Source organism: Pagrus pagrus (assembly GCF_965226575.1).
Source record: "Pagrus pagrus genome assembly, chromosome: 19".
In the NCBI taxonomy this organism is placed as follows: domain Eukaryota; kingdom Metazoa; phylum Chordata; class Actinopteri; order Spariformes; family Sparidae; genus Pagrus; species Pagrus pagrus.
Genome location: NC_140203.1, coordinates 9,462,246 through 9,489,630, shown reverse-complemented (window position 1 = coordinate 9,489,630; position 27,385 = coordinate 9,462,246). Strand labels below are relative to the sequence as shown.

The 27,385-nt window shown below is 39.2% G+C and overlaps 3 protein-coding genes across 5 annotated transcripts in view; all 3 read left to right on the top strand.

Moving 5' to 3' along the window:
• Positions 1-3,492: 3,492 nt before the first annotated feature.
• ptcd2 (pentatricopeptide repeat domain 2) lies at positions 3,493-7,052 on the top strand. Its single transcript, XM_084382652.1, has 10 exons — positions 3,493-3,637; positions 3,936-4,028; positions 4,119-4,248; positions 4,449-4,566; positions 4,659-4,737; positions 4,830-4,921; positions 5,798-5,911; positions 6,008-6,082; positions 6,168-6,281; positions 6,603-7,052. Exons 1-10 carry the CDS (start codon positions 3,508-3,510, stop codon positions 6,816-6,818), a joined length of 1,161 nt encoding a protein of 386 aa, XP_084238778.1. The 5' UTR covers positions 3,493-3,507; the 3' UTR covers positions 6,819-7,052.
• An 827-nt stretch (positions 7,053-7,879) lies between these two features.
• On the top strand, positions 7,880-16,477 carry cacfd1 (calcium channel flower domain containing 1). 2 transcript variants are annotated; one of them, XM_084384121.1, is made up of 5 exons: positions 7,880-8,480; positions 11,005-11,077; positions 12,130-12,255; positions 12,486-12,593; positions 14,037-16,477. In XM_084384121.1, exons 1-5 carry the CDS (start codon positions 8,372-8,374, stop codon positions 14,125-14,127), a joined length of 507 nt encoding a protein of 168 aa, XP_084240247.1. In that variant the 5' UTR covers positions 7,880-8,371; the 3' UTR covers positions 14,128-16,477. The 2 variants fall into 2 exon arrangements, with proteins under 2 accessions (XP_084240247.1, XP_084240248.1); XM_084384122.1 differs by lacking the exon at positions 14,037-16,477 and adding an exon at positions 12,806-13,035.
• Positions 16,478-21,762: 5,285 nt separating this feature from the next.
• Positions 21,763-27,385, top strand: part of LOC311275246 (carboxyl-terminal PDZ ligand of neuronal nitric oxide synthase protein) — a 51,244-nt gene continuing 45,621 nt past the window's right edge. For both annotated transcript variants that reach the window (XM_084383606.1, XM_084383607.1), the window contains exons 1-2: positions 21,763-22,305; positions 24,352-24,423. In XM_084383606.1, the coding sequence (XP_084239732.1) occupies positions 22,201-22,305; positions 24,352-24,423 (177 nt within the window). In that variant the 5' untranslated portion in view covers positions 21,763-22,200. The remainder of the gene's footprint in view (positions 22,306-24,351; positions 24,424-27,385) is intronic.

Sequence of the window (27,385 nt, the reverse complement as noted above, 5' to 3'; positions counted from 1 at the left end):
TCCTGGAATCAAATCCTGGCTAGGGCAGGGCCTTTCTGTGTGGTGGTGGCATGTTCTCCCCCTGCTTGTGTGGGTTTATCTCGGTTACTTTGATGATGAGTCCGCCCCCCAAACAACATCAAAACATGTACATTAGGTTAATTCTCCAGTCAGTGAACAAGAACAAGGCACTGGCTTCGATCTTGAGTTGGTCCCAGGGCACTGTACTGTACATCGGATGCTCAGTGCTCCCTCGGGATGGGAGTACCAGTTTCAGCATGCTGTAGATCGTATGATGTGTGATAAAAATAAAGACTCTTTGTCTTTAACCCTAGAAGTCTCTTGAGATACATGAACTCTTTTACTCAATTTTCATAAAACATGTTTTGTATGTGGTGTTTGAGTGAATTATTCCAAACCAAAGGTAAGGTTTGCCAAGTTAAGACCAGACTCTTGGGACTTTTACTGAGGCACATACTGTAAATAAAGTACATTTGAGAGCACATATGAAGCTATTTCCCTATAGAGTACTTCATTTGCACTTTTGAAGTTAACTTGACAACCCTGAAAAACATGCGTTTTTCAAAATTAAAGTCAAATTAATGGATTGTTAAAATAGCCTACAGAGTGCCCTTTCCTATTATTACCTCATTTCAATGGGTATAATTAGTTATTATACATTTAAAGTTAATTCATATCACTAAACTAATAGTATGCATTGTATTATAGCTGTATTCACGACAAACTATACTACTAAAAGCCCAAAACTGCGTATATGTGCATGAGCGTCATCAGACGTCATTTTAGTGCAGTGCAACAGCACCACCTGGAGGTTAAAATATGAACACCTTTTAAACTGCTGGCGTTGGTCTGTTAATAAAATGTTTGTCCCATTTCTTGCGAAGACAACATGATCCTCAAAAAAACACCACAACTTCGTGCGACAGAGACGAAATACACGAGGGTAACATAAATTACATGGTATTAAAAAGTACTGTGCTGTACTGCTGGGCCGGTGTTGTATCGAGCTCGGTTTCCTCGTCGAGATGCGTTTCCGCTCGTCCCGCCCCCTTCCGAAATGGCACGAAGGGCGAAGGAAGCGCGCGTTCACAAAAAGCTCGCCCCCGAGCTGTTGTGCTCGTGCTACAGAGGCGCTGTGGAGAGAGCTGAGGTTCAAAACTGACTTTTGTTAGCGAGTTTTATCTGAAGATGTTGAATTGTAGAAGTGAAATCCAAATTTCATGACTGTCTAGTTATATTTTTAAACTGGGACAACAGCACATATGTTTGTGTTTTTATGTCTTTATTAACACAACCAACTACTGTTATTTCTATCAATAAAAAATATTATATTTGTGAGAGACTTTTCATTTTGAATGTTATGGACTTTTGGAAGAATGCTCATTCATTTATAGGCTAAATATAAATCGCTATTTTATCATATTTGTCTTAAATCCAGCTCCATTATAGCAGGTAAAGCACATCCTGACAGCTTGGAGTATTACTGTCAGATACTGTTCCCCCTCTGTTCAATATGAAAGATGCTCACACATCTTTCAAATTCATACCACTAACTCATTTCCCCACAACAGACAAGTCCTGTGATTTTCAGGCTGATATCCTTAAATTTGACCATTTACAACAGGGGGAACGCATCCTGACAGCTTGTAGTAATACTGTCAGATACTGTTCCCTCTGTTCAATATGAAAGGAGGCTCACACATCTTTCATATTCATACTACTGACTGAGTTCCCCACAACAGATAAGTCCTGTGATTTTCAGGCTGATATCATTAAATTTGACCATTTACAACAGGGGGAACGCATCCTGACAGCTTGGAGTATTACTGTCAGATACTGTTCCCCCTCTTTTCAATATGAAAGGAGGCTCACACATCTTTCAAATTCATACTGCTGACTTATTTCCCCACAACAGACAAGTCCAGTGATTTTCAGGCTGATATCATTAAATTTGACCATTTACAACAGGGGGAACGCATCCTGACAGCTTGGAGTATTACTGTCAGATACTGTTTCTCTCCGTTCAATATGAAAGATGCTCACACATCTTTCAAATTCATACTGCTGACTTATTTCCCCACAACAGACAAGTCATGTGATTTTCAGGCTGATATCTTTAAATTTGACCATTTACAACAGGGGGAACGCATCTTGACAGCTTGGAGTATTGCTGTCAGATACTGTTCCCCCTCTGTTCAATATGACAGATGCTCACACATCTTTCAAATTCATACTGCTGACTTCTTTCCCCACAACAGACAAGTCCTGTGATTTTCAGGCTGATATCATTAAATTTGACCATTTACAACAGGGGGAACGCATCCTGACAGCTTGGAGTAATACTGTCAGATACTGTTTCTCTCTGTTCAATATGAAAGGAGGCTCACACATCTTTCATATTCATACTACTGACTGATTTCCCCACAACAGACAAGTCCTGTGATTTTCAGGCTGATACCATTAAATTTGACCATTTACAACAGGGGGAACGCATCCTGACAGCTTGGAGTATTACTCTCAGATACTGTTCCCCCTCTGTTCAATATGAAAGATGCTCACACATCTTTCAAATTCATACTGTTGACTTCTTTCCCCACAACAGACAAGTCCTGTGATTTTCAGGCTGATCTCATTAAATTTGACCATTTACAACAGGGGGAACGCATCCTGACAGCTTGGAGTATTACTGTCAGACATGTTCCCCCTCTGTTCAATATGAAAGGAGGCTCACACATCTTTCAAATTCATACCGCTAACTCATTTCCCCACAACAGACAAGTCCTGTGATTTTCAGGCTGATATCCTTAAATTTGACCATTTACAACAGGGGGAACACATCCTGACAGCTTGGAGTATTGCTGTCAGATACTGTTTCTCTCTGTTCAATATGAAAGATGCTCACACATCTTTCAAATTCATACTGCTGACTTCTTTCCCCACAACAGACAAGTCCTGTGATTTTCAGGCTGATATCATTAAATTTGACCATTTACAACAGGGGGAATACATCCTGACAGCTTGGAGTATTGCTGTCAGATACTGTTTCTCTCTGTTCAATATGAAAGGAGGCTCACACATCTTTCAAATTCATACTGCTGACTTCTTTCCCCACAACAGACAAGTCCTGTGATTTTCAGGCTGATATCTTTAAATTTGACCATTTACAACAGGGGGAACGCATCCTGACAGCTTGTAGAGTTACTGTCAGATACTGTTTCTCTCTGTTCAATATGAAAGGAGGCTCTAAGGAGGTTATATTATAGATCCATGAGCTCGATACAACACCGGATCACAGGGCGCCGCCATATTGGATGATACCAACTGCTAATTGCGCATTACAAAATAAAAAACAAATTGAAACAAATAGCTACGAACGATGTCAAACTCAAATCAAAATTATTATTGGGTACTGGTTTATTCAAATTAATATTGGGCCATTTCAGGCAGCATTTGGTAGTTTAAAACGCTATAACATCTCCGATAGCATCCCCTTTGTTGTCGTTTTTTATGGTACAGTCAGTGGGCAATATGGCGCTGGCCAGGCTCGGTAAATGTTGTCGGTCGCTGGTTCGTGAGTCCTCCAAAAGTGTGTTTTGTAGTGTTGTACAGCCAGGCTGGATTGAAGGCTGTGTAGGAGGTAAGACGAATAAAACTCGCCAACTTGTGTCCTGTCGGATACACAAGTGACCATTAAAACTCGCTGCTTTACAGGCAGAGAAGCTAACGTACAGCAGCCCCATGTAAATAACCTACATTATGGCATCGTAAGATAGCAAGCTATGCTAAATGATGATACAAGGGTCTTTGAGCTTTCCTTAAAATAGAGGTGATTTTTAATGTTTGCTTGCCCTGAAACTGTCCCACCATTAGTTTTACCACACAACACCACTGCATGTTTATATTAATCTGAATTATTAAAACTGCTTTCTCTGCAGCTAAGAGGCACCTGTTGTCAGAGGATGTTATCAAACTACAAAACTTCCAGAAAAGGAAGCTGGCTGTGGCTCACCTTGTCACTGGATACAAAGGTAATGTAGTTCTCACTACTGTCTCCAAGCTGAATTTTTCTGTCATGTGTGTTGGTGCATAAGAGCTCATTGTTTCCCCTCATTTTACAGGAAATTATATTGAGCTCTTCAGTGAGAAGATGCAAATGAATGAGCTGATATTGAGAGATGAGCTGAAGCTTCTGCTTCACTTGTGCCAGTCTGCAGATGACATGATGATAGCCAGAGATGCCATTTATAGGTGAAGTTCATCCTTTTATTGCCAATTTTGTAAAGCACTGTTTGTTTTAGCACTAACAAATGTACATATTTTCTGTTCATTCTTTGCATTTTCTGTCACAAACATTAGATAGAAGGAGATTACATCCCATCCACTATCATTTTGACTGTCCTCAAGTATCTGAATTATATATAGATACTTATTTTATTTGCACTCTCAAGGTATCATGCAGAGAACAGAAACTTGGCACATGGAGAGTTCAAATTTGGTCCTCTATTTATGAGACTGTGCTATGAGCTGGGTCTGGAGGACTTGGCTGCTGCTACACTTACAGATCAGGTAAGTCAACCAAAACACTGACTATTGACAAAGTGCCACAAGAGGGAAAAAAAAAGATAGGATTGATTCTTTTCTCATATTTGTTGTCACAGAATATGAGAGGATTTTTCAAGGATGCAACCTCCTTCAACATCGCCATAGACATGTTATTCACAAAAGGCTCTTATGAAAGTAAGTGACAGATTAAACTTTGAACAGTGTTTCTTTTTATTTCTGAAATTATTATCACATGTATGTAATATTCCAAACCTTGGCTATTGCAGGGGCCCTGGAGGTACTAAGAACCATGAGGAGCCAAGGTGTACCATTTAATAAAGACACAATGACACTGGCGATCGGCACCTGCTATAAACTGGTAATGTTCAAATTAATTGAAGGTTATTTTATTTAGGGATGCACAGTTATTGAAATATTATTGAAACTGCAATATGCCCAAGCGAGACAAAGAAAGATTACAATGAAGTACTGTATTGCTGCAGAGATGCTCTGGCCTAGAAATCTTATTCACTAAATGTAAGAAAACTTGTTTGTTTGGCACAGACCCTAAGAAAGCACAAATCATTGTAAGCGTAATAGTTTTTTCAGTACAAATGAAAATTGTGATGCAAAAAGGGTCATCATCAATTGTGAATCTTATCTTAAAATAGAGGCGAAGCCCTGCCCAACCCATAAGAGAAACCTTAAAGTCTTGCACCTCATATTAGCGAGCTCACAAAACTGACTACCTTTCTCTCACATAACTGCAGTTATCTATGTCCAAAGTTGTTGTGATTTTCACCTTTTTAAGTACTTTTTCTGAGACAAAGTGATAGCCACGCTGGTACTGATGACGTATATTGAGACGATGTAGTTCATCGAGCAGTTTTACACAGAACTAAACATCATTTTACGATCTTTACAACAAACTGCAACTTTCTTTACTTGCAAAATTACATTTTTAATTGACAAAAATGTGTAATTCATTGCACAATTCAAACAGGATCAAAAATGTGTTTCTCACCATTGAATACAGTACAATTCTTTCCAAAATAAGGTCCCATGGGGCACATTGGAAGGGATGGGACTTTGCCTTTCTAGAGCATTATCTGTGAAAATAATCCCTATGATTTTTTTCCATATCGTGCAGCCCTAATTTTATTACAGTCCCAATAGTTAAATTTATGGCGAGATTATGTTTTAATACCTAAAAACTCTTCACAGTCAGTCAGGGTTGTGTTTTTATTGTTTTCAGAACACTACAGAGTCCTACAAGATCTGCACTGCTCTGATAGAGGACAGACAGACCAAAGGGCACGTCATCCCCAGACATGCTTACTGCTTTGCTGTAGCTTTAGCACTTCGACACGTGAGTTATATCTTCTCCTTCTGTTCCTTTCATTCATGCAGAAAGATGTGGAAAATATTAAAATATCATGAATCACCTGTTTTGTATTTGTTCCAGAATGACATTGAAAAGGCACAGTCGTTGTATTCACAAATAATGAGTATTGACAGCAGATTATGCCTAAATTTGAAGGTAAGGTTGCATCATGTAAGGTGTGTATACATAATGTCTTGAAGTCGTCATTCAGTGTTAATGTATTTATTTTATTGTGATTTAGGTTTTATTACTAGCGATGTCAGGAGCAGTGACAGATGCCGTTTCCATCCTGTCTGCAGCCATGTTGCCTAAAAGCCCTTCTTTTGTAAAGAAGCCTGAATTTTCTCAAGAGGTGGTAAGTCAAACATTGGACTGTCAGAGCAACGACATTAATACAACTTATAGGTTTAAAAAAATAACACCATAAGACACAGGTTAGCTCAAGATGCGCTAGGCAAATGTTTAAACTTAATCTTGCTATTAATATTAGTGCTTTTGTTCTGGAGATATTTTTATAAAATGTTTTACTGTTTTCCTATGAACAGAATAAAGGGAAAACCTAACATAAAAATAAAATGGTCTGATCCTTCACTGGGACTGGAAATATTTCCTTAAAAAAGTTAATACAAGCTACAGAGAGACAGTTTCCACAGCGGTGTCTTGCGACTTGTTTCAGGTGGATTTGCTGCGCTTGCGGAGAGAAGGCGGACCGCACATGAAGAAAGTGGAGCAGGTACTGACTTTGCTCGAGCAATCCGATCAGGTGACCCAGCTAACCCTCGATGATATGCTCTGCCGCACACCAACAGGGAAGAGGAAGCCAATAATGGAGGAGAGGAGGATCAGCCGAAGGACCCTCAAGCCAATACAATCCACTCTGCTGTCGGAGTGAGAGAAGCTGAGTGCCGTCGCCTCAACTAAAGGGTCTGACATTAAGGCTGAACAGAACCAGTCAAACACACTCACTCTGCCTAGAGCTGACTTCATCACGATTGCTTTATCTACCTCTCCTAAAACAAAGACAGTCTCTCTCTACAGATTTGTCCCTTTTTTGTCTCCCTTGTGAAAATGTTGAGGTCTCCGGTCATGTTTGTGCAGCACACACTTCAAGAGAAAGCTGCTGAGACAGTTATGTACTAATTGACTTGGGAAGAATGTGTTGTACATATGTGTGAATGAGTGATTAAAGATGAATCTGATATTTAATTATGAATGTGCTTTATTTGTTTTGCTTTCATATATGGGGATGAATCAGGTTTTCAAAATGTTCAAGACTGCCTTGAAACAATGGTTAGCTATCCATATGAACATTGAAACAAGTTATGCTTGCTGTAATCATTCCTCCGGTTCATGGCCATTAAAAGGTCACTTTCAATGTAGGTGGTGGGGGTCAAAATTCAATACTTGTTTTGTATAAAAAATATGTCCTGATGTTTATCTTAAACTAACATGAGGCTTCAGCAGTCTACAGTATAAAACTTTTTTTCTAACATCTTAATGGTTTAACTAGAATAATTTAATCTGAGGTATTTAGGTATATGTTTGACTTTTCTGATCAAATTTACTACGTTTTTCTATAACATCATTAACCGGAAATGGGTAATACTTCAAATTAAGGTCAGTGTACCAAGTGTTACTTAATAGGTAATAAACCCCTTTACATTTATATTTATTTAAAGATCCTCATTATAAGCGCATAGATCCAAAGAAGACCTAAATGCTATAATAAACTCTAACTTGTGCTTTTGTTGCACTATTTTAGCACCATATCTTTCCTTTATCTTCACTCAGGTAGGAATTTTGGGTACATTTTATTATCTTCTTTTTTTTCTTTATAGATAATCACAAATATATAGTAAAATATTCATCACAATCCTAAAATCTTGATCATCTGAGCAGCATGTAAACAAACCATGACGCATACCAGAGCCCTCCCACAATGCACCGCTTACATCGACTGAGCAGCAGCCAGGTAGAGGAACAACAGGGCGGCTGCTTCAACTCAAACAAGCCGGGTAGCTATAACGTTAGTGGACAGGAATAAGACAGTAGGAAAGTGAGCCCGGGATTGTTTTAAGTCATTTATAGGCTTACAGGGGGGAGTTTCGGGCGGATGCGGCGGTGATAGACGCTCCTAGCGGCAGCTGGTGGCGGTGCTTCTTAGCATCAGCTAGCCCGGTTAGCTGGTTGTAACTGACGGGGTGAAGCTGTGAGAAAAGCCGCTGGTAACATCAGTCAGCTCGCCCAAACACGAACAGAAGAGATTTTTAAAAATACATATAAGTAGAAGTTACAGCTAGTTTTACTGATAGGAGCCGCTGTGTCGTTGTAAAAAGCGAGTGAGCGGTTAGTTTGAGTTAGCTAAGTTAACTTGGCTTTTGTTTAGGTGGTCTCGGGCTGACAGCTGTAAATACTGGCTTTAGCTAACGTCGCTACACAAAAACAATGAGCTCTGAGGAGACTGCACCGTCCACTAAAGCCACTCCGGAGGATGATGGCATGACATGGTGGTACCGATGGATCTGCAAAATAGCTGGGGTCTTGGGAGGAATATGTAAGTAGTTGTCAAAGTCTTGTTTCTTCCGTGGCTTGATAACTTAATAAATGATGAGCCCACACGAACCCACATCTTGCTACAGCTATTTACTATTTACCACAGCAGCAAATGTAATGTCTTGATACCGTTTATTATGTGGACTCTTTAGCTTTGTATTACTAATAGAAGTACACGACAGAAAGGGCTTCAGATCACTATATTGGGGGGGGAAAAACAACAACAATCAAACATGTATACTTAAAATGCTGAGCTAGCCCAGACAAAAGCTTTGTCACAGCCTATTGTCCCCTCACTGCAGCAGCCACTGCTGGGCACCGCCTGTTTGCAAGGCTTGCTCATTCCATAACACCTTATTATTCCTAAATTAACTGTATGATGTGAGCACACACAGCTCACAACAAGTATGTTGACTCTTCCCTGAGGAGTTAAGTGTGAGACAGAAGTGATTTTTTACTGCTGGCTTTGCAGTTTTCCAGCAGCATTGCAGCCCTCTGTCCTTGTCTCCTTCTCAGTGACACCAGAGTCACAGTGCCTGTATCACATTAACAACCTGGAGCACTGCATATTCAATGGGCTCTGTATTATTAAGGAGGCTGGATGGTCTAAAGGGGCAGGATGTGCTACACGGTTATTCCACTGTTTGTGACAGCGTGGGCTCGTCTGGGCCAAACTTACTTACCCCTTATTCTATCCGGACCTCTGGCCTGAATCTGCTTTAAAGTCCTGGCTCTCAAATATAGTATGTGGATAGACTAGTGTAGACAGAAATATCCATTCATCGATACATATCCATGCTGAATCATTCAAATGGCACTGTCACTATACTGTAATTTCTAACTTCGATATATCGATATTTTCAAGAGCTCTAAATTTGAAACGGTTTTAATATTAATTTCCTGCCGTATCAATACACCGGTACCTGCTGTGCCTTCTTGCTTTCTCTTCTTATCATTCACTCCAGTTAGCTTGCAGTGTTAGCTCATTAAAGATGGCAACTGCAGTTTGGGATGTCAGTAAAGGACAGGAGTGCGGTTTGGCCGCATTTGAGACAAATGAGCAAGAAAAGGCAAAGGATACAAGCATGCACATAAGCAAGCGAAGCTACAGAGCAGTACTGACGACAGACATTAACGTAACAAATTTAGAGTTTCTAAAGGACAAACATACCAAAATCTAATCTATAAAGGAATTTCAAGAGGTTGGTGACAGCTCAAGCATTGAACAAGGTATTGAATATCAATATTTTTTATTGTATTGTATCAAAGTCAGAAATTCCAGTATCAGTATGACTTTGTTTTCAGTAGCTGCAGGTTCGGCAGGTTGTGGCTTCATGTTGCCAGAATTACAGATTACACACACACACACACACACACACACACACACACACACACACACACACACACACACACAGAGGACCAATGTGACCTCATTGTGTTTATAAGCGATAAATTCACAACAGCAGATACACCTCACATCACATCTTCTGTTGTTTATTGCTTTATGTGCCTTTAAATAAAACTGATAATTGGCTCTTTTTTTTTTACTTCTAGCACTGACACCATTAGGTGATGTACTGCTGTTGTGTTAATTGCTTAAGCTGACACAATTCTGCAGTGCTTGATGTTGCCCTATATCACACTTTATCTCGGAGCCTACCAAAGATTTCTGTATGTAGAACGTTGACATGTATTTTTCACAGATTTCTCACAACCTGTGAATGCACAGCCAGTGGTGTACCTACCAATTAATTTATGGGTGTTAATATACCCCTCTCATTTATCAGCCTACACATATTTTAGACAATATAGTCAGACATTGGATTTAGGCAGCGCCAGTTTGCCCTGATTGTGGAGCTCAGTGAAAAAGTAATAGAACAATTAAGACAAGTCATAACCATGGCATAAGCTTTTAAAGAAAAAAAATCTCTTTATTGAAAATACTCTGAATTATCATTAAAATAATCTGTCTGAAACAAATTACATGAAAAATGTAGCCTGCTTTCATTTTGACACAGTTGTAATTAGTGTGTCAAATTTGATATTGGTAATTAATTTTCAGCCTAACCATGTTTCATTATAGCTCTTACATCTAGATAGTAGAGCTGGATTCCGACATCCTATTCACTGTTTTTAAGAAGTTTCCAAATTACTTTATTTGAAACAAAGGTTATATAAAGCCAAATTATTTAAAAGTGGTGTGCTGCTGTGGCTCTGGACATTTCTCTTCTTGTCGTGCCTTTGCCTCCACATGCTGTACGTGCTCCATATGTTCCGCATTGCTGATTTTCTCGTGGTGTTAATAGTGTACAGGCAGTGCCACCCAAGCAGTATATAAATGAAAGCTTGTATGTAGTTTTCATCTCTTAACAGCCACATCCATCATTTTAAGATCTAATATTCCTTCAGGGATAAAAATCTGAAATAAAATACCAATAGCTAATACTTTCTGTATAATGGTGTGATCTGTCATGTGTCATATCTTAATAACGGCCCCCCGCTTTTGTCTTGTCCAATTCATGCAGCCTGCGCCGTCTCAGGAGTGTGGAACTGTGTCACTGTGAACCCTTTAAACATCGCTGCAGGAGTATGGATGGTGTAAGTGTTTACCACCGTTACGCTTACTTTAATGTAGCATGTATAAATTTGATTATTCACATTCCATAAGACGAGTTATTTTTATATGCTGTGTTGATATACAGGAGAAAAACAAATAAATAAACATACTAAAACATATATTTATTATACGAAGTGCTCTGTTTCCTCAACTTTATTTATTTAAGTCCATTTACTGTAGCTGTCAGAATACTTCACACGTGAGATTATTGTTACAAAACATCCTGATGATCATTTAATCTATTCAATAAGACAAACATTTTTCTGCAGCAGTATGGCTGGTTACTGACAGCTGGTTCTATTCACATACAAACTATCATAAACATGAATGATCTCTTGGAGCTTTACTGTGCAGGTTTACAGTTTTTGAACTATGTATCATGCATTATACACCTGTATTACCTGTTAATTTGCTTTCCTCTGTTTGTATCTTATGTCGATAGTGAGCAGCAGTCTCATGTAGCCATGGGGCCACACCTACTGCTCAAATGACAGAGGTGTAAAGTTATTCCTACCATGAACATGTTGTGGCAAAGACTGCACAGATTTGCTCAGAATTTGAGGACTAAAGCACATACAGGAAACTCAGCTGTATTTGTGCCAATTATTGATTGGTTCCAGCCTCTCAGTCCAAGGGTTTACTGCTTTTCTTTGTCTGATGTGATAGTGAACTGAACATGTTGGGGTTTCAGACTGTTAATTTGACAAAACGTGACATTTGAAGACAATATATGATAATAATTAATAATAATAGTTGATAATTAAAACAATCATTACTTGCAGCCCAAATTCTACTAACCATCTCACTGTGGAAACTTTCTTGATGTTTCCACGACGGTAAACATGCGAGTGCTCCAACCCATTTTGTATACCCTGAATAATGACAATGACAGAATAATGCTTCTTTGCCTCTCTGCTGTTGTATTTAAATTCCTCCAGACCTCCATCATTTAAGCCACAGCTGTAGAGTATTTGAGATCGAAATGCACAAGATGATTCACTGCTGTGTTTGTGTCCTCTCCTGGTGTCTCAAGGTTGAATGCCTTCGTGCTGTTTCTATGCGAAGTCCCATTTTGTTGCCAGTTCATAGAGTTTGCTAATGCAATAGCAGCCCGAGCAGACAAATTCAAGCCTTGGCAGAAAGCCATCTTCTACTGTGGGTAAGTACAACTATGCATTGTACATGGTGTATGTCATTGGAGACTGTACCTCACTGTATAAAAAATTAAGTTTTTGGAATGTGAATTTCTGATAGTTATTAACATTGCATAAGCTGTTGGACATACTTTTGGGAAAAGTATTTCTTTTATCTACAGCATGTATTTAATATGATTTACTGACTTTTGTTTTTTGTCCCTTGTTGGATGTCCCTTCGGTTGCTTATTTTCAGGATGGCTCTGTTCCCCGTTTTCTTGAGTTTCTCCTTTACAACGTTGTTTGGAAACGCCATCGCCTTTGCTACAGGAGTCCTGTACGGCCTTGCGTCTTTAGGCAAAAAGTAAGATGTTTGTTAGTAGTTTGCTACATGTAATGAAGTAACTTATCAAAGCTTTTAAGATGAATCGGAGAAAATATCAGCTATTTTATAAAATGGAATTATTCTGACTGTCTTTTTGAGTAAAAGCTGTACAGTATGGATTTTTTGTAATTACTCATATCTCTTGATGTCTCACTCATAAAAAACACTCTTCTAAAATGTCATTAAAACAGGCTCTCATATTAAATTAAAGAGTATGCTATGGGAATAGAACAGTGACAGTGAATTTTGGCATTGAAAACAAAACCTGAACTGAAAAAGAAAATATTAGCATTGAAACATTTGTGTCTGAAAGAACTGTATTGGCACTAAAAACAAGTATTCAGCACTGGAAAAAGTTACACTGACACAAAGTTGAAACTGAAAACCAGTGACATTGAAAAAATACTGACAGTGTTAAAAATCTGTCACTTAAAAAAGACACATGAAGAAAAAAATGTAAAGATTGCACTGCATTGAAAATCCATTAAAAAAATCAACATTATTTGAAACGATTCTTCTTCTTTTATTTTTCAGTTTTCTCAGTTTATATACATTTCCGTGCCAATACAACTTATGGAAATACATGTTTTCAATGCCAAAATACACTGTCACCGCTCAAGTCCCATACAATACTGTCTTGTGTCCAAAATCACTAAAATGTCACATTTAAAAGGCTCTCATATTAAATGCAGTACTCTATGGGACTAGAACAGTGACAGTGAAATTTGGCATTGAAACATTGAAGTGATATAGGCACTGAAACAAATATTTGGTACTGAAAAAGTTCCACTGACACAAAGTTGTTGAAACATTGAAAAAATACTGACTGTTTCACTGAAAATCTCATCAAAATACAAAAACGTTGGCATTTTAACATTGCAATTTGAGTAAGTTGCACACAGACTTTATGAAAATATGAAATGTTTTATTTAATTTTGATATTTTTTGTATTTTGATGTGATTTTCAATGCCAATCTTTTGTCTTTTCTTCATGTCTGGCACTTTACAGTAACAGGTTTTTTACGGCGTCAGTATTTCACCATATTTGTGTCGGTGCCACTGTAATTCTTCCAAATACAAGTGCAAACATCCAGTGTTTCCTTTTTCAGTTCATGTTTTAATTTCAATCCCAAACTTTATTTCCAATGCCAAAATCCGCCGTCGCTGTTCTAGCCCTGTGGTGTTCCACATTCTAATCAGTTAATACGATTTTATTTTATGCTTCCTAACAACCCTAATGAGCCTATTTATTCATGTAAATTAACTTGTGACAAGGTGCGCCGTGTAATAACCTCGCAACTAACATTTTCGTCTTCTCTTGTCACACCCGCTTTTCCTTTGTTGCCATCCACCTCTCCCCTGTCATAACCTTTTATTACCCTCCTTCTCTCGCATCCTTCCTTCCTTTTCTTTCTCTCTCAGGGGAGACGCGGTGACTTATGCCAGACTGCAGCATCAGAAACAGGGCGATGAGGAGAGGATGACGGGAACGACGAATGGGGCTCCAGAGTGAGGCACTTGCCTTCCCACTCTCTCTTCTTTAGTTCTTACAGATACATTTTTCTCCCTGTACTCCATCCATCGTACCTCTTCACTCCGTGCTTTCCTCTCTCCCACTTCTATCACTACATAACAATGGTATTTGGTTTATTAATTTTCTTGAGCTGCTGCATTCTTGTTGTCCTGACCTGATAGTATCCAAACAGATTGGTGTTGGGTTCAGTCCATTATTTGGTACCTGGCGTGTAAATGGGGTCTCTCATTGTGAATCGATACCTCAGATTATACATTTTGTTTTATGATTTTACTCACGAGTTATATTTATTGTATTTTTCCCTTTGTTGTTTGTTGCTGTTGTCAGTTGTAAACCTTGTTTTTGCACGAAAAATGTGAGGTGCATCTTTGTTTGTTGCCCAAGAGCCTTTCAGGAAATCCGAATAGAAATGATTGTGATTGCTAAATGTACGTCAGTGACTTTAGGTTATTCGGTTCGACTTTGAGGCTGTGATTCAGAGTTGTCTGATTTAGAGAGCGGATAGGGATAAGTGAAATGATGACATTGACACCCTAATATTGTAGCTCTTCTGCAGCTGTAAGCTCATTATCATCACAGGCAGTGGGGTTTCCAATTCAACCAACTTACCTTTAGCATTGAATGTATGTGACGAGAAAATCTCAATTTTTGCATTAAAAGTCAAGGTAACCGTGAAAACTAGTGCTAGAAAAGTTAAATTTCCATTCAAAATTAGGGGTCTTATTAGGTTCTTACAGACTGAGCTTTGGATTTGATGACAGAAGTTTTGTTTTTTCTATTTGAGCATTTTATTTGTGTTGACCAGGACTAGATTACCAATTGTATTAAAAGAAACTGCCTGAAAATGAAATTATTCAACTTGACAGTTATCACAAATCTGTAAATAACCTCAAATGTTTCCTCAAGTTTTTCCCTTTGTTTGAGTTGTATTTTATTGGGCCACTTGAAAGTATCTGCATATCAGCAGGCTACAATAGGACAGTAATATTTGTGTTGACGATTTTAGAAGTTTTAGGTTAGATTTAAGCAAGTACATGATGAGGAAAGTGAGGCAGTTTGATTTCATGTTTAGACTTCAACTAAAGATTTTAATCTGAATCAACCAAACTTTCAGTATTGAGTATTGAGCATCCCTCAAAACAAGAAGAGTCATTATGGTTTTAAAGTGTTACACACAACTCTGAATTTCAGCCTGAATGCATTTTAAACATACAAAGAAAGGCATTATAAATATTTTGAACATTGGGGGAATGTATCTGGTATACCCAAAGATAAAGACAGTTTCTTTATTTTTGTTTAATGCTTTCATATATTCATTTTTTTTATTTCAGTTGGTTTTAAGCTCAGTTGTGGCATTCCTGCACTAAACTTTTGGTAGCACAGACTCTGGTATATAGGGAACTTAATTAAAAGATTTCAGTGCATTGGACAGCTTGTTTACATTTGGTTTGTCGTGATCAAGTAGCCAGTAGCCAGGTTGTGGCTGCAGATTGTGTAATGTAAAACTGGAATGTGAGCTTATTTGTTCTCCTTTTTAAAACATGTACTATTTTTTTTGGGAATCCGTTACTGAATATCTGTTGTATTTATTATTAGTCATAATTAGTACACTCTACCAAAAACCCATTAAATTATTGATGTTGATAAAATTTATTTAATGAGGGGAAGTGTCTTGATTCAGGGACTAATTGGTCTGTATCCCACACAATGATCAGAGCCGTGGTTTGCCTTCGTCACTCAAATGAGGTATGCAGTGGTCAGCAATGTACCTTTCGCGTTGTTTTGTTGCGTTGCCGCTGTTGTGTCATGTGTAATGAGGATGCTTTGGGAATAATTGTTTACACGTACCTCTTACAGCCGTATCTATCTTAAGTCTATTACTCGCTGCTGGATTATTGACACATTACCACCAGCTCTCAGGTATCATACTTACCAATGCAAAGCGTTAGTAGTTCATGCGTAGATCCTAGATTTATGGTAACTTGCGTACAGTAAGCATGTGTAAAACATTGAAAACATGCTCAGCCAGCATTCATGAGTGACAAAACACTACACACACACCAGCAGTATGCTACAGTCTGACACTACACACTCTTACACTACAGTTTTCATAAGATGTAGAAACACAAAACCACCTCTTTCCTCGTTCACAGCCATCCGTCTTTATTTAATTGCAGTGACTTGCATCCAAGACTCCTTTTGATTTGAATGATTTCACATCTGCAGGTGTACGGAGCATATTTCGCTGTAAGGGATATGTGTATAATGTGTGTTTTGATGTGAATCCTGATCCTGTTATCATAAAGTGAATTAAACAAACTTGCTACTACTACCATGGTGTTTGCTTCTTATGTTTTGTTGGGCCAGCCAGCCTCCCTCACTTTTCCTCCAACACCCCCGTGGTTAAAAATTCTTCTGACCTTAATTATCCTCAGACTTTTGTGCTCAGGCCACCAGCAGGCCACAATTTTCACTTGTGAAAACATAAATACTGTCTTGCCAGCAATTTTAGTGCGTAGGTTTCAAGGAGTATAATATCAGCAGACTGTAAGCTGTAGGTGGTAATTTCAACGTATTAACCCAGGGAAACAATCTTTGCCCAGAACATAAAACCCCTTGAAATGTCTCCTTAATGTATCACATTAAAAGGATATTAAGCTGGGGAACAAGGGGCATTGCAAGCATGTAACGCGAAACATGCACACCCAGATTAAGTTGGGAGTCATTAAAGCTTATATCACTTGTGACTACTGTGACTCAGAGTGGGATATTAATCAAATACTGTAGGCATGTGTATTAATGGGAGCTTTTAACGTAAAAAAAACAAACAAACATCTGATGTAATATTATGATATGATATTACAAAAGGAAAGTCTTTTTTCAGACAATACCTTTTATGACGGTTACCGTGACAATTTAAATCCTCTTACGATATGTTTTATATCTAAAAATAATCTTGTCTGGCACGATTTTCCGAAGAAAATAAAAAAGTTTTTAACTAGTTTGAAGTGTTGAATATATGTCTATTCCTTCTCCATCACAGAAAAATACATCCAGAATCTATGAATAATAGCAAATACTGTTACTTTTACAGAATTCTCTTGCAAACATCCAAGTTACACAAAGCAAGTGGAGTCAATGGGGTTTTTTAAACCAGTGCACCTGTGATTTGTGCACTGATCGTCTTTTTGGATATCTGTCTTGTGTTTGCTTTGAAAAACTCACAAATCAAGCGATGATTGATAGATCTCCCTTTTAGCTCATAAATAACACTAATTGGTATTCAACCTAATGTGACCCACAGTGTTTGTAATTGCGATGAGGCTGCTTCAGAGGCAGTCCTTTTCAATGAGATGCTTTCATTATTCTGTCTCCCCCCCTGTTCATCAAACAGTGTCTGTGACATGAATGGCTCTTGAAACCAGACCTGTGATTAATGGAACTGGATTGCTATTTGGGCAAATTCAAATAAAGCATTTAATTAATTTGTAGTTCAGAGGATACAAGTAGTACTCCCGTTTCTATTAAACAAATATTACTTTGGCTATAGCCTTGCTTCTTGCTTTGGATATGAGACTAATCAAATGTAAACTGCTAAGGAATGGTGCGTTTTGGACTGAGACAACAAAAGAAAAGACTTGATATTAAAGTCATTCCTTTACTGATATCATGCATAGGACAGACACCTTTTAGGTTTGAGTAGTTACACCTGATGCTGATACATACAGGGCCGAGTCATGTACAGATAAATATTCGGTGTAGTAAAATTGCCTGTATTTACAGAGGATCAACTCCTTTATATATAGAAGAAGGTTGTGTAAGCGTTATTGGAACTGCATACAGAAATATCAACTTCTGTAAGGTAAGTCTAACATTTGAGAAGTCTTAGCACCTTCACAATCTTCTTAAAGGTTTATACTTCTGGGTGTCGAGAATTTTCTTTCATTTTTTCTTTTATTAATGATCAAAGAGCAACATATGAAAGAGGATTTCAGGCCGTGAGTGCTGAAGAATTCTTCATAACACGTCAGTCTCATCACAGAAATCCAGGTTACCCGAGGGCTCATGTTTTTCATGTTTGTTTGTATACTGCGATGCTTCCTTTTGGTTTGTGATGGGTTGTTTACAGTGTTTACATGTAAGATGAGGTTAATTCTTTTAGTGAACATCTTTTTTTACTCACCATTTCTGGTCATATTCCAGTAAAAGTGGCTCTATGCCTGTCACTTTCTTTGTTGGCTCAACATACCTGTCATTGATGTATTTTACAAATGGACTGACATATGATACATGTGGCATATTGCTATGATTGCTGTAAAAATCAGATGGCGAGACTGAAATCCGTCCGACTTCACCGATGTAGAGATGAATGTGACACACCACTGATGCAGCCAGGTGGGAATCTCTTGCTAGGCATTGCTAATGGATGACTGACAGCCCGTCTTTTATCATTTGTCACATTTTCCAAAAAGAGACAGGGAACTGTCTGGTACCATTAATCAAAGCTGAAGTGGGGAGTTAACCCTTCGACTGTATGCATTTTTATGTGCAGAAAAGTGGATAAAATGGATGGTGTGTGGTTGAGTCATCTCAAATACTTTATTCACTGAACGTTTTTGCCTTCAGCAGGGTGAGGTGGTTTCCAGTTTAACTTTTTTTTTATAGCCCATATTCACATGGCGGCCACTTTTCTTTGATGACACTTTGTCAGACTCCCTATGTCTATTGGACTTGCAACCTGGAACACAGCAGTATGACATTTAAGGAAAATCTTGAGCTCTTTTCCATGTGGGCATGTCAACAAATAAACCACTCCCTGCCTGTTACACTCGTCTCACTTGGATTGTTTTATGTGGATGGCTGCAGTTTGTTCAGTGATGCACTGCACACAAGTCAAACAGACTGCATTGTCTACATCACAGTGGGTAGTATTAAACATTACAATATTACCTCACATGTGGATAGGATGTTTAAAAGTATTTTTTAAGGATGTTTTTACTGTTTTCCTGCCTGTTTAATGAATGAATCAAGTTAAAGAAGTTGTGTTTTGCAAATTTTCAGGTTCATACTTTTATTTGGGGGTCCTAGTAGAATAAGTTTACATGCTTTAATTTTCAAAAAACACATTATCTTTATCATAGGGTGCACTGCTGCAGCATCCCTTTTTACACTGTGTCTAGAACACTCCGTTTTAGCTACAGGTGAGACACCTCGCCTCTGTTCAATCTTTGGTGAGAGTTACGCATGCACGTTACTTAATGGGCAGGATGTAGCCAATCAGAGGCAGAGTAGGGCAAGCAATGCCAAGCAAGGTAGTGTGATCTAAAATAACACTGCTACAGCAGTAGCATCTGTATGTCTGCTGACTGCCTGAGTGTATATATTTTATAATAAATATATATATTTATATAACGCCTGTTACATAATGACGCACTTAAGTTATGGAATTAAAGGCTCAACTCCAAACCAGGCAGTGCAGGAACAGTGTTTTCTCTGGGAGAGAGTAACATCGTTTGATATGGACTTTTGACTTTTTCACCTTGCAGACCTCTTACATGCACAAAAATGCAACACAACACAAAAAATAGGACAGGCGAAACCCCCAAACCATATATGACCTCTTTAATGTTCAACATTCAATTAAAAACACATTAAGTCAGCATTATTCTTCCCATGTGATGCAGCTTCTCTCACCCATAAAGCTTATCATTTTTAAATCTTAATATTTTGCCCTTTTAGCGCAGTTTTGTGGGATTTAATTGTACCCAACTGCGTTTTTCTCATTTTTAATAGTCTGTAATTCATTTTATTTTCAAGGATTAGTCCATATGAGTATCTTCTGCCTGTGAAATGTAACGGTAGCAGCTATAGATGAAGACCTTTCTTTTATATGTACTAATAATTCTAAAAATATATCTGGAAATATGGTCAAAATTGCATATTAACTTCAGTGACTTATAGTGAGTAATCAACAGAGGGCGCCATTACATTATTTCAGCTATGTCTTAGTCTTAATCATTTAACTGTGTATTTAATTGATTATGTAAGACAGTACTTCTACTGGTAGTACACCGGGGGACCACTTGCAGACTTATTATTTGCCTGCACATGCATTATAGGTTTACTGCTAATACCAGAAGTATAATATAAGAGAAACATGGTTAGAGGTGGAAGCTTAATAAAGGCTGGAGATCATGACTATCAGCACTCCATCATTTCCACTATATGACAAACAAACAGCAATTTATTGTCCAAACAGAAATGTCATTAAAGCTATTTGTCATGCAGGTAATAATGGCTGTTCAGTGACTGGGCTCTTGTTATCTACTAATAGACTCGTTTGGGCTCCTGTGAGGAAACTCCAAGGATGATGCAAACAACCAAATGAGGCTTGTGTGATGAGTCTTAGCTGTTTGATCAGCATAATGCAACGCGAAAGATTTATATTGAGTAAAACAGCTTAAGTCTCATAGCCTGCAGCAGAATGAGGTAATAGGAAACAAAGTCAGTCGCAGTCTGAAAGTGAAAATACGTTGTTTAATTTAGGGAATGCTATATGATAATACATGTACGCAGGGCTTAAATGTTGTAGGTGGTCGAGGTGAATTCACTTTAACTGCTTTATGTAGCCTTTAACAATGCATCGTATCTTATAACTCTTGATCTTATGATCCTATGTGGACTTAAAGGATAAGTTCATCCACAAATGAAAAGTCAGTCATTATCTACTTACTCTCATGCTGATGGAAAGTCAGCTGAAGTTTTGCAGCCCACAAAACATTTCTGGAGCTTCACAGCAGAACAGCGTTGTTGCAGCATTCTCCTAAACAACTGAAGCAGATGGGGACTTGTTTTAAACCGTTAACGGCTCTTTACAGCTTTTCCGGCATAGTCAAAGTATGTCGAATACCAGAGATCCCAAAAAGACTTGAAAAGATGTTATTTACACCCTTGACAGGGGTCGAGCTTGCGCACCCACTTCAGACGAGTTGCGAGCTGACGCTTTTAGCTTCTCAGCTACAGTGAAGATTTCAGCTTAAAAAAATAAAATAATGTATTTTCAAATCAGTTTGGGATCTTGGGGGTCATGTGTTAAATGTTTTAAATCAAGTCCCCATCTGCTTCAGTTGTTTATGAGAATGCTGCAACAATTATTTTGGGTCTTTAAATCTTTAACAATTCATTTTTTCCTATAAACTGATCACATGTGTAGTTAAAGTTAATTTTTTTTATATTTAGAATATTAATGAGGTTATATTAAGTTTATTCAATCATGAAAACAAAGACAGTTTGTTCATTTAATTTGTTTCGGCATAAAAAAATCAGTTAATTAAAAAAAACCAACTACATAGAGCACCTTTAAGCCTCTATTGTGAATAATTCCTCCTCCTTTATTTCTCTGTAGAGTTTCTCCCCCACAGACAAACCACTCTGGTCTCCCTGGTGTATGAAATTTTCATCTCCTGAGTGGGGGAGTGGGGGGTGGAGGGCCTCTCCTCTCAGCTCCTGGTTGCATCATGCTTGGGAACTTTGCTCCAATGAGGGTTTGCTTTGTGCTTTGTGGAGGGAGGGAGACAGAGGGGAGGGAGAGGGAGAAGGAGAGGGAGACGGGTGCACCACCAACAGGACGGGATTCAAAAAAATCACCCACAGAGAGCAACATCACCTGCGCAGAGGAAACGCCGGACCCCCCACCCCGTGGCTTTGGAAAACACACATCCTGCACGCTGTTATTTCACGAGAAGCGTTTCCAGGAAGGAAATCCTGAAGTGTCCCTCGGTGTGTATTGTCACGGGAAAGAAATAAAAGAAGGGAGAGGAGGAGGAGGAGGAGGAGGAAGAGGTGGGGGCGCCCAAATCTGTCCCTCTGTGGAGGAGGACGGGACCTTTTTTGGAGCTCAAAGCAACAACAATGGACTGCGTTTCCACCGGGAAGTCACTCCTGGAGCCGTGCGGTACTCTCACGCGGGATTGTAGCGTCTCACACCGGGTTAGTTGTTAAACAGTGACGGCGGAGGAGGAGGAGGGGGGGTCGTCGGCTGGAGCCCGCGTGATGCCCGCGAGGAACAGGTACAACCTGGTGGACGATGTGGCGGACTCGAGGGTGCCGCTCCACAACGAAGAGGCGTACCAGCATGGGATTCATTTCCAAGCCAAGGTGAAGTGAAATGATGTGCTTCCTGCGTGTTTTGCCGCTGTTTCAGCCCGCGGTGTGTGTGTTGTGTGTTGTGTGTTGTGTTGGAGCGCGGCGGCAGGTGCACCGGATCCATCCATGAAGTTTGAACGCACGGCAGCGGCCACACGCACACATGTGCTTTCACTGTGGCTCAAAAGTGAGCCGAACTGAGTGTATTTTCAGGTTTTCCCTCCACAAGTCGTTGAATTATTAAGCTCTCAGGGAGGCAGCTCGACGGAATTCACGGGCTGTGTTCACACCAACTTTATTTTGAGATAATTCACACAGGCAGAGGTCACAGCAGGAAACAGTGCACAGTGGCACAAAGGGTTAAAGCAGAGAGTGTCTTGTCCAAAGTTCAACAACAAGGCTGCTTATATGTTATATTTTATTGGGTAGCAATCCCACCTCAGCCTGTCTTCCTCTCTTAATATTCCTTTATTCCATTTAGGGCTGCATTGTAGCAATATACCGCTTTAAAGTGTGATTATTGACTGTAATCGTACCATATACGTTCACTTAACTAGGGTATTGAATTCTACTGTGTCACTGTTACTGAAAAAATATGTATATTTCACGTTTATAATAAGATTCAAGTCTGTCAGGATGTATTATGTTCTGAAATGATATGTTTAAAGGGGCACTGTGTAGTTTTGGAGAAGAAATTCAAACTCAGAATTTGAATGTTTACACTATTACTGAGGTATGAATAAACAAGCTGTTCTCAGAGGAAAATAAGGTCCCCAGATCACTGTTTGAAGCTAGACAGGTGGCAGGGTCCGCCACATATAAACAAAGTAAAAAGAAATTGTGTTGTCCTTTTTAAGGTGAGTTTGTTTATTCAGTTTATTCAGTCATGAACACGAAGAGAGATGTTTATTTAGTTTGTTTAATGAAGATCTTTCTCTAACAATTAAAATTCCCTTTCCAAAACTACATAAATGCAAAAGAAACAACCTGTTTTCAGTCCTTCTAGGGTGAAGTTGCAACCACCCTAATTGCAATATTTTTAGGCTTCATCACAATACAAGATATTTTGAAATCTCCTCAAATGCCACGATATCTTTGAGTAAATACCTTGCTACGATATTGCAGTGGTGCATGTTGGTGCTTTCACAAAATACTAACACAATGAGATTTTTGATAAATGATCAACAGTGATGGGGAGATAATGACTATGTGGGTTAGACGTGCAATATGTAAGAATTGGCCACCTGAGGAGTGTTGGTGTTGTTTACTATTGGACTGTTACCCCTTGAGGTACAAACTGTCTAGAGACTAGCTGATTTGCATGCTAACTCAAGGAGGCATCTCTGCAAAACAACACATACTGTAGATGTCTTTGACATAATGTCAGAACTGTTGTTTCTTTACACTTTTTGTGAATGTTTTAAACCAAAATTCTTACATATTGCACCTTTTAAGGCAAGTATTAGAACAAGTACAACAGACGTTAAGGTCAGAAAATTACATCACCTTACTGTAATGCAGCCCTTAAAAGCAGGAGAAGACAACACTTATAACACTCTATATTGCCCAATCCTAAAGCCAACAATGAAATAAAAAGATGGATTAATGTCAGTGTTGCTCATTTATGCCCTTAGAAAATTAACAGGATTCAAAATAACAACCGCAGAAGCAACCATGTTCCCTGGAGCTCCCTAATTACACAGTAGCACACCTGAATATATGCAAGCCACAAAGAGTTTCTTAAGAAGGACAAGCTCAATCAAAATATTTGCTTTATCAGGTTCTCTGCAATGGCAAATATTTAAAGCCTTTTTCCACTATTGTGAGAGATTCGGTTCATGTTGGAGACAGTAAGTAGGCAGCTTTTGTTGTTATAAAAGCCTAAAAAAATTACCATCTGGACCTCACTGTAGGAGCAGCTGAATTTGAATAGTTAAGTGATAATAGCAATCGATTTAACACATGCTATCACTGAGTTTGTTATGTACCATCACGGCAAATTAACTGTGCATCTGTGGCGTGTGGGATAACGTCTCTGACTCTGATTGTTTACTACAGTACGTGGGGAGTCTCGACGTGCCCCGGCCCAACAGTCGGATGGAGATCGTGGCGGCCATGAGGAGAATCAGGGTAAGATGGCATGAAGTGTTTTAAGACCAGAATCACACACGCTTGCACACTCCTCTTCAGTCCTGTGCGGATTGGTCCATGATGGAGGACTGAATCTTAAGCATAGCACAGTAATCACACACACAATACAAAGAATGTGTGGCTGTCAGATGACATTTTTATTGAGGTAATAGTGAGTCATTCACTGGATGGACGGGAGAGAGCACGACTTCTGAGAAAAAGCGAGGCAGGGATGAGTTTTGTCGAAAGGAAAAAGCAATAAGAGAAGGCTTGATTGTGTGGCTTTCTTTGCTGAATAGCCCTTCCTAGATGTGTTTGAGAGGCTGAAGGGCACAGTGTGTGTGTGTGTGTGTGTGTGTGTGTGTGTGTGTGTGTGTGTGTGTGTGTTATCACATCCTTGATTAAAGTCCTTGTGTTGAACTGATAGTTTATTAGAATCTTTTTGAGTTCACGAGCCTAATTTTTCTCTCTGTCGACCCGTTTCCTCCTTGTTTTTCACACATATTATATCATAGTCAGGCTCGGTGGAGTTTTTTTTCCCATGAAGCTATATCAGTGGCGTTACTGTGGGGATCATGTAATCATTTTTCCCTCTCATTGTCCCGGTAGGCCAGCATTTTCCTCCAGAAGCCGTATCAGGCAGCCGGGGTGGTTCTGTTATTTAAATGTGACTCACTAGACGAGCTTGGTTCAGACACGACAAGCCTCTTAAGCCCAGCCGAGTGAATGTGCAGAGAAGAAATGTGTGATTTCATTTTTTGAGCTACTAAAGAGCACTAATGTGCATGTAGCCTCTGAAAAATACATGAATCGTGAGGCACAAGGTTCAAACTTTTTTTGGGGGGAATCCGAGACTCTTGCTTTGTTTTTTCTCCTGTAGTGTAAAATAGTGGGTTTGTAGGTGGCCGAGCTGTTGCTTTAAGTGTGAAACTGTGTGTGTGTGTGAAATCAGAGGAACCCCCCTGTTCATAGGAGATATTTCAGGCAAATCTGCAAAAAGTAGGTCTATGGAGCAGAGACAAAGCCTGACAGTTTTTTGAGTCTGTGTGTGAATGGGCTGAGTGTGCAGATAGCGGCTGTTATTCCCTGAGATTCCCAAACTGACATATAAATAAGCTTGTAAAGTAAACATGATCATCTGGGTGATACACAGCAGGCTGAGGCACAGCGTAACACAGCAAGTACAGGCAGGCAGGACGGGAAGATGCTTCTGATTGCTACAAGAAAAAAGATTATCTCTCTGAAGAAAAAGACCTAGTTGTTTTCACATCAAATACCAGCATCTGTTTATACCATGCTCCCATTTAAAAATACACACAGTACTTCATTAGCGCTATGAGTGTGCGCTCACACGTGGATGCATACATACAGTGCATGTTGGGTTTGTTTGTCTCTGTATATTGTGTTCCCTCGAGGGCCGAAGAAAGCCTTGAATGAATAATAAATGAGTTAGTGTATTAAAGTTGAAACTCTCGGCCTATTGTAAAGTATATCTGCTCTATAGAGTCCCCTGTGACTGATGTAAACAAGAGAGTCGGGCTGATAGGACTGACCAATCTATAAAAAACAACCTCTTATTTATTCATCTGTCATGTGTGTTTAATGTCATCTCTGCTGACAGTGAGTACAGAGATGTCTCTATTTATAGTCTCGTGTTATTACACTGACCGGTGGATGACTCTGGTTTTCTGTCATGTCATCTTTGCAGTTTAATCTTTAAAGCAAGACCAGATGACTTTTACTGAGCAGCAGCCGCTGTGGACACATATTGCAGTCGCAGGAGCGTGTGAAAAATGATTTTCCCTTTATTTTCTTGAGTCAGTTGCTTTAAAGGCATCAGTAGGAAGTTCTGGTCGCGCAGGGGCTTAGAGGAGCACTCAAAAAAGAAACCAATATATTCAACAGACGTCTGTATACTGTGAAGCGTCTGCTGACATTAACATGTGAAAATATTCCACCTCTACACGCCGTTTTCACTTGCTTCTGATGTCCAACTCTCGCGTCACCCCCTTCCGCGTTTTGTCGTCCCCAAAGACATAGTCTTGGTCAATGTAAATCGCCTCCGTACTGTATCCCCTGTTGTCAAACTGACCTCGGTCGGTCTTGGAGGCTGTGTTCAGTCCCAGTTCGGTATCCAGCCGTGTTCATCCTCACATCAGGCTGCCAAATCCAGTTGACCTGTGCCCCGTCACCCATGGTGACTCCTCTTGTGATCTGAGTCCAGGCAAACTCCAGGGCCACCGGCTCCTCGGCGTACTGAGCCATGAGGTTATTAGCTAACGAAAGCTACCTACAGTCAGTCATAGCTAGCAAAGTTGTCGGTTACTCTGGTGATATGCTGCCCCCATGTCTTTGGAGCTTCCCTCCTTTACCTTTAGCTTCCCTTACTTTAAAGGAATAGTACAACCTGTTGGGAAATACGCTTAGTTCATTGTCTCATTGACAAGTCAGTGCACCCAGCTAAGAAATAGTCCCATGCATAACCTCCAGTAAAACCACAAATAGTTGTTTTTTCTGCCAGGTTTTGTATTGATTAAACAAACGAGATTTAACCTGCCAGTAGATATGCTAATTGTTGATTTTTTTAAAAAAATGTTTCAGCCAGAATGATGACTGTATCCCCCCCAATTCCAGTTTTGTGCTAATCTATGCTAACCATGGCAAGCCAGCATCCTCATATTTAACAGAAAGACATGAACTTTGTATTTGGTCTTTTATGTTTTACTTTTTGATTTTACACTGAATTTAAAAAAGGAATGTGACCTCAAGCAAGAAAAACAAAGATATATTCTGAGAAATGCTAGTTTGTAGCGAAACAGTGGACAGTCAGTGAACTATCTCAGTAATATCAGTTACACAACAGCAATATAGGTCTGAAGTCTGCTAACTAAAGCAAGCTAACATTAGCCGTTAAAAAGTATTCAAGGGTTTTACTCTTTTTGAGTCCAACTTTTCATTGGTA

Excerpts from the sequence above, each read along its gene's own strand:
- ptcd2 (XM_084382652.1), top strand. The coding sequence starts at position 3,508 with ATGGTACAGTCAGTGGGCAATATGGCGCTGGCCAGGCTCGGTAAATGT. Across the intron at positions 4,738-4,829 it reads CACAAAAGGCTCTTATGAAA|GGGCCCTGGAGGTACTAAGA; the intron begins GTAAGTGACAGA and ends TGGCTATTGCAG. Across the intron at positions 6,083-6,167 it reads GATTATGCCTAAATTTGAAG|GTTTTATTACTAGCGATGTC; the intron begins GTAAGGTTGCAT and ends ATTGTGATTTAG.
- cacfd1 (XM_084384121.1), top strand. The coding sequence starts at position 8,372 with ATGAGCTCTGAGGAGACTGCACCGTCCACTAAAGCCACTCCGGAGGAT. Across the intron at positions 11,078-12,129 it reads GCTGCAGGAGTATGGATGGT|GTTGAATGCCTTCGTGCTGT; the intron begins GTAAGTGTTTAC and ends TGGTGTCTCAAG. Across the intron at positions 12,256-12,485 it reads AAAGCCATCTTCTACTGTGG|GATGGCTCTGTTCCCCGTTT; the intron begins GTAAGTACAACT and ends GCTTATTTTCAG.